Below are 7,248 nucleotides of genomic sequence, written 5' to 3' on the forward strand. Positions count from 1 at the left end.
CTACATCACTGAATCAGTGTCTCTCTCTAAACACCACAATAAATGCAGTACTCTGAAATACAAGTAACAGCACCAAATGATGTGTTTTGCGAAAGCACAAAAGTACCATAAAACCGACCACATAATTAGACTCATCACAATTAATTACATTCAGTTATTCAGCCGCAGACGTTCTGAGCTTCTCGATGTTTCATTTTCCACGTTATCACATGACACATTGCATCACATCCAGTGTTATTTTGTACCGGGACCGAGGCTCCCATACGCTTTCAGAACATAATTACAATCTCAACAATAACGTATCTATTACTTGATGACCGTAAATGAGCGCTCTGCCACATCTGCATTTTTATTTTACGGCCATCTGTTCTGCTAGCCGTTGTGTTTAGCTTTCGCAGTTTAATAATGAATCAGAGGCTTTGAAGAGAACAAGTACCACAGAACAATATACATGTTCATTATGGCCATCTCATGATTGACCATCTGCCCTCTTGTTTAGGAAAAAAATGTGAAGTCTCATGAATAAGGCAAGACGTAAAGGAAATGTAATGAGAGTGGAGAGGATGAGATAGGTATTCATCAAGATTCAGATTACATGGAATTTTATTGGAAATGACTAAGATGGTCATTTATTCAGGGATATTTCCTATATTCATCGAATGATGAACATATTCTCCACTAATTTGCAGTAAATACACAACGTTTGTTCCACTATATTGCAGTTTTGCCCAGCGCTTTAACATTATTACTGTACAGCTTCTTTAAAATAAACAAGACCTCCAAAAAAAAAAACATTCAAATAAACATCTACATTTCCTCTGATAAAACATTGCAAGTCACTTGTGGATTCAATAATCTGTTCGTTGTCTGTAAAAGACACTGGGAACGCACAGACCACCCTTGTGTCATTCTTTGGGGAAGTATAGCTTTTTATAGACTAGAGATTAGCCTCACTTAAGGGACGTCGCAGCCACTTCCCCTGCTCTCCAGCACAGCAGGAGGGCTCTCTTCCCAAAGTCTTAATCCCGAATCCTTTTCCCACCTGCCTTCCTTGGCAAAGGATTGGTGTGACATTGCTTTTCAGTTCTTATTCAGGCTAGGTGTCTCCATGCTATTGCTTCCCGGACAGAGTCTCTGGCATCCCAAAAGGATGGCAAAGGCTCGGCGAAAGTCGGCGTTGAAGGCGTATATGATGGGGTTGAGAGATGAATTGGCCCATCCGAACCAGACAAAAACATCAAACGTTGTTGGACTGATGCAGGGGAGACCGGCCGACGTGCGCTTACAAAACGGCACCATGCAGTTCAGGACGAAAAAGGGCAACCAGCAGCACACGAAAACCCCCATTATAACAGACAGCGTTTTTAAGACTTTCGTCTCCCTTTTGAAGGACAGTCTGAAGGAGCTCTCCGAGTCCACGTTGGAGCTGCTGCCCATGCTGTCGTGGCGGATCTTGGCACTCTCCGCAGCCCTTTCCAGAGCCGAGATCCGTCGGATCTGCTTCTGGGCGATCCGGTAAATCTGAGTGTATGTTACGATCATGATGGCGACGGGAATGTAGAAGCTGATGAGCGAGGACGAAATGGCATACGTTCGGTTGAGGCTGGAGTCGCAGTTGTCCGTCAGCAGAGCCCTGCGAGATGCATTGGCCTCCGGAAAGCCTATCGGCTGAGCCTTGTGCCATTTGAGCTGCACCGGGATGAAGGAGATGAGAACGGACAGAGTCCAAGCCACGCTGATCATCACAAAGGCCACTCTGGGAGTCATCTTCCTCTCATAGCGGAACGGGCTGGAAATGGCCCAGTATCGGTCCACACTAATAATGCACAGGTTCAGGATAGACGCCGTGGAGCACATGATATCGAAAGCCACCCAAATGTCACAAAACGCTCCAAAGGGCCAGAAGCCTGCAACCTCTGTCACAGCCTTCCAGGGCATGACCAGAATGGCCACCAGCAGATCTGACACGGCCAGCGAGATGACAAAAAAGTTGGTGACTTTAGAGCGCAGGTGGCGAAACTTTGTGACAGCTGCACAAACCAGTGTGTTCCCGAGCAAAGTGGAGAGGATTAGAACGGACAGAAAGCAACCAGTCAGAACCCGCATGGAGCGGTCGCTTTCCACCAAGCCGCTGTCAATAACCGTCGTCAAGTTCAAATCCATCACTGCCATCTAATATCTCACTGCATCACTAGACGTGAAGTGTTTGAGTCACACCAAAGTTCATATTCCATTGCATTCCGGTGCCAATAAAGTCCTTCAGGTTCAGTTCAGTTATACTGGCATGCCATTCAGAGAAACATAATGATATCGTAGTAGCATATCATTGATCCTGCATCCATCCAAACAAAGTCTTTACTCATCCATCCAGAGTTCCCTTATATATCTAGTAGAGATCATGTAGGAGTCCTTATGCCATAAAAGACTGAGACACGTTTCGGAGTGCAATGTGGAATAACCTGTTCCTGCATTTCTGTGTCAACAAAGAAACAAAACTAATATGAAGAGAATAAATTCCTACTTATAATAACAAGCAAATCAATTTAAACTCACCTGTTAGATGGCAGTGAAGCGCTTCTTTTTGCATTTATCCGAATAACGTTACACTGTTTGTTCTTTGAACCGTCTTCTCCGTAAAAAAAAAAGCGATTTGTTTGAATAAACAGGAAAGAAACCTTGTTTCGTGAGCGTCCTCGGTGAATGACTCTCGCGCACATTTATTCTGTCGAAATGAAGGTGTTATTCCTTCGGGATGCGCTCAACGCGTGAGACCCGACGCCGAGTGACATGACAAACACACTTCACAACGAGATGCGTCCAGCCAGAGCCCGAGGGGCTTGCTTGAGAAATTACTCTAACAGTAGGTCCGGTTTTAGAGTCTGTGCTGGAAAAAAAAAAAAAGAGAAAAACATTGAGTCACCGTGGAGCTCAGCGCACGTGCGTGATGCGCTCTCATGTTACGATTCTATTACGATTAAACTTGAACGATTCATGATCCATGCTTTTAATTAAATCTTTATTTTATGCGCAGGCTATGAATTGCATGACTCCGTTTGATTATCGCTGTTGTACTTTTTTTCCTCTTCTGTAGGCTACTGCATGAATGAATTGCTAATTAATTCATTCATTCACTTGAGTACTGCAGATTTACTGATGTTAACCTAGAGCCGAAATACCTGAAATAAGGAAATGTGTCGTAAAACTCACATATTTGGATTGTCAGGTATTACAACCTAAATCAAGTCAACGAGGCCACCTAATGGGGAGTGCCATACTAACCAAATGCGTTTCTTCATGCTTTTACATTACGCTCTTTTTTTTAATATCTAGTGTCACTTGTGAGGGGTCCTCCTCAAAGACTCTGTTTATTAAAATGCTAATTTCTGCATATTCGGTTACTACAATTATTGCAAAATTATGTTAGCAAGATTAAAAGCCAGCACAGCATATTTTCTATATATTCTGATGTATGCAAAATGTTGAACTAATGAGCTTATCTGATAATATACTGATAATCGTCAGGTTTAATCACCTAATTAGTCATTTGTTACAGTGAAGTGCCTTTGCATGATTAGGTAGTGAGTCATACTGAAGACCTGAATGGATTATTTCCTAGAGCAGTTTGCACTGTTATTGTTCCTAATCTATTTATGATTGTATTGTATTATTATTGTTTAAATATGTAATGCAATTTGGAAGTTCAAATGTCCTGTAAACCGAAAATATTCCACACAATATTGTTGGAAAAAATAAAAAGCAAGATGCACTTTTTATGTAATGATAAATGTACGCCTTCTGAAAAAAAAAACCATCAATATTTTCTAAAAGTTGAGTATAAACACACTGGCATGAGGAGGGTATGGAAAGTAGGATAAAAAAGTATATGGAGAGTATTTTTTTAACCTCTATCTTTATTTTCACTGGAAGTGGGTCTGCTCTTGAAATTTGATCAAACCTGCAATTTAGTGCAACTGTGTGAGAGAAACCTTTGTGATGATGAAGACTCCTTGTTGGTGGGTTTGATGCAACAAAGCTTTAGATCATGATATAGACTGACCTCAAAGCTGTCATCAAGATGAACACTGCTTAAATGTTTTATTCAGCCTAAGAACAGGTTTCTTTTAAAAGAGAAGACATGCATTAGATCTATAATGGGATATAAAATGGTAATTTTTCTGTCTTTTTTATGCAACAACTTTTGCATAAAATCTTGCAGTGCTTTGAAAGACTCAAAACGAGCATTGGTTACCAGAAGAAAACATACATTGTCTTTACCAATAAATATTGTATTTATTGTGACAATGCATTTTTGATGCCACATTCTACAATAAATTTAAAACGTTTTTACATTTTTAAAAGCATACATGCATAATTTTAAATATTGATCCTTGTGCATATCAAATTCATTTGTAGTCTCATGATGTGCACCATCACTGAATGCTTAAATTGATTATTATATTACTAAAATCACATCACTCACCGAAACCTGGAAAGGATCTATTTCCTAAGAACAAAGTGTACTTGATTGTAGAGTTTCTGCTTCCTGAATGCTGATTATTAGACTTGATAAGAAAACAAAAACAATATGTTTTAGAGGAAAATCGGTTTCTTAATATAAATACTGATATGTAAATTGTTAACGAATGTGATTGGTAAAGCCTCAGTGTATAAGCTGACCATATAAGGTGTGCTGACGCATATCATTTCCCTCTGCAGCTCTTTCCTGATTAAGGTAAGTCTGTTTCAAGATCAGATCCAGATCAATGCAGACATGGCTACTGGTTTCTCAGGTTGGATTGATGAAGCTTGACACTTGAAAAATCAAAGACACAATGATCTGTGAGTTTATATTTGGCCACCAGCAGCTCATAAATCACAGCTTCAAAGCAGACGATCTGTCTGGAGTCACCGAGGCCTGAGTTGAGAGCTTTTACACAAGCTCGTCGTCTGACATGTATGAATTATTTCAGTCACCACTGTCTGCCGCTGTCTAACTTAGTTTATCTCAAGCAACAAATCTGAAAGTATTGGTAGAGAACACATTTTTGGGGGCAGGAAACCAGCAAAATCCATCTCTTCCCCACACTCCTCCTTACAAAACTAACATGACTGTCAAGATAGCATCTTGTCAAATGTTTTGGTTCTTTTATATGGAACTTTCTGTCGGTTTTAAAAACGTCTTTTCTGAGATGATAGTGTCACAATCGCCTACTGTGTTGGAGCGAGGAATGAGGAGACGAGGAGTCTCCAAAAAAATAAAAACAGTCTTTAATATTCCAACACGGGGAGCACACACGGTAGCCAGGAGACACACACGTAGCATAGAGTTTACGTTTAATACAGGACCAGGGAGAATGGAACAGGCTAGAACTCAAATAGGGCAGATAACGAGGGGCAGACAGGTGAGGAGGATGAACTAATAATGAGACACACCTGGAAACAATGAACACACAATGGGTACATGAACCGGAAAAACCAAATATGGACATGTCACACATGAGGGAAAACATACACAGATAGTCCATATTCGTGACATATAGCATCCTCGCGTCTTAGGAACAACATGGGGTGGGATGGGTGGGAACTTGGGAGGAGGATGGACACCTGGGGGGGGGAGAGTCCCAGGTGGGACCCAGGCCACAGCCATAATGACGACCCACGGTGGAGCAGATGGAGGGAGGAGCCATGGAGGAGGAAGGGTTGATGACTTCAGGGGACCAACCGACTGCGGCGGAGCGGGTGGCAGAGGAGCCCGAGGCGGAGACGGAGAGCCGATGAGCCAGGGTGACGAGGAGGATCCGGAGGGCCAAGGCAGCGCAGATTCCGCCGGCGACCGATGCAGAGGCGGGGATTCGGAAGGCCGCGGTGGAGCCGGAGTGACGGAGGACTGAGGAGAAGCCGAAGGGATGGAGCCTGACAGAGCCGGAGGGACGAGGAGTCCTGAGGCGATGAATGGTCAACGACAGACCAAGGCGGAGCCGGAGGGACGAGGGAGCCCGGCGGAGCCAGTGGACTGATGGGCACAGAGGAGGGAGCTAGGAACCATGGTGGAGCCGACGGGTCAAGGCAGAGTCTGGGATTCAGAGGCTGAAGGCGGAGACAGGGGATCCTCCAGCCACGGTGACAATGGAGGATGGCAGACCCATGGAGCTCGCACCGTACAGATGGTGGGCTGAGGGCGAGCAGAGGGGCTGCCAGACGACAGCGGTGGAGGATGGCAGGAGCGAGTGGTTGTGCGGGAATTTGTGAGCCTCCGGGCTTTCAGGGCTGGTGTGCGCTGCCCACACAAACCAAATTGCGACTCCCAGCATGACGAGCGTGACTGACAGAGGAACGACTGGGCTGAACTCGGGAACGGAGTCACTCTCTGGGTAATACTGGGAAACAGGAGCCCACTCTGGGCTAAACTCAGGAACAGGAGCCCTTTCAGCCTTCCACATTCCCAGATCCATTAATTGCTCACCCTCAGCCACAGTGCAGGGGGTAGAGCTCCTCTCCGCGCTCTCACTGTCCATGACGCTCTCCCCCGTGGCGAGCTCTGTAGCCAGGCTAGGGCGGTGAACTTGGAAGCGACGGGATCCATGGGGAAAAACAGAAAACAAACACTGTAAAAAAACCACTGAAAACAAACGAAGGGGAAGACGCAAATAAACTATTTTAAAGGTTCGTTATTCTGTCACAATCGCCTACTGTGTTGGAGCGAGGAACGAGGAGTTAACACCAAAAAACTTTAATATTCCAACACGGGGATCACACAGGGTAGCCAGGAGACACACACATAGCACGGAGTTGACGTTTAATACCGGACCAGGGAGAATGGAACAGGCTAGAACTCAAATAGGGCAGATAATGAGGGGCAGACAGGTGAGGAGGATGAACTAATAATGAGACACACCTGGAAACAATGAACACACAATGGGTACAGGAACCGGAAAAAACAAATATCGACATGTCACACACGAGGGAAAACACACACAGACAGTCCATATTAATGACAATATGTTACAATCTTGAAATAAAGTTGTTGTTTTTTTCAGTTATTCCACGTTTTGGAAATCTTTCAGGGAACAGTTGCAAATAGAATAATTTTTTTAGTATGAAGAGCAATTCAATAATCTAAAGAACCTTTTTCCACTGTAAACAATAGGGCTGGGCAAAAAAAAAATCGATTTTTCGATTAATTGTTTTTTTAAATGACATCGATTCGATATCGATTCTCAAAAGCCGCGAATCGATCTTTTCCGGGAT

The 7,248-nt window shown here is 43.6% G+C and overlaps 1 protein-coding gene across 1 annotated transcript; it reads right to left on the reverse strand.

Moving 5' to 3' along the window:
* Nucleotides 1-563: 563 nt before the first annotated feature.
* drd1a (dopamine receptor D1a) lies at nucleotides 564-2,394 on the reverse strand. The gene has a single exon (XM_016455385.1). The coding sequence runs from the start codon at nucleotides 2,170-2,172 to the stop codon at nucleotides 1,081-1,083; it is 1,092 nt and encodes a 363-aa protein (XP_016310871.1). The 5' UTR covers nucleotides 2,173-2,394; the 3' UTR covers nucleotides 564-1,080.
* Between the last annotated feature and the right edge of the window lie 4,854 nt (nucleotides 2,395-7,248).

This window comes from Sinocyclocheilus anshuiensis, unplaced genomic scaffold, assembly GCF_001515605.1.
Source record: "Sinocyclocheilus anshuiensis isolate Anshui unplaced genomic scaffold, SAMN03320099.WGS_v1.1 scaffold235, whole genome shotgun sequence".
Classification (NCBI taxonomy): domain Eukaryota; kingdom Metazoa; phylum Chordata; class Actinopteri; order Cypriniformes; family Cyprinidae; genus Sinocyclocheilus; species Sinocyclocheilus anshuiensis.

What these genes read in the sequence shown, in the direction of transcription:
- drd1a (XM_016455385.1), bottom strand. Translation starts at nt 2,172, where the DNA reads ATGGCAGTGATGGATTTGAACTTGACGACGGTTATTGACAGCGGCTTG.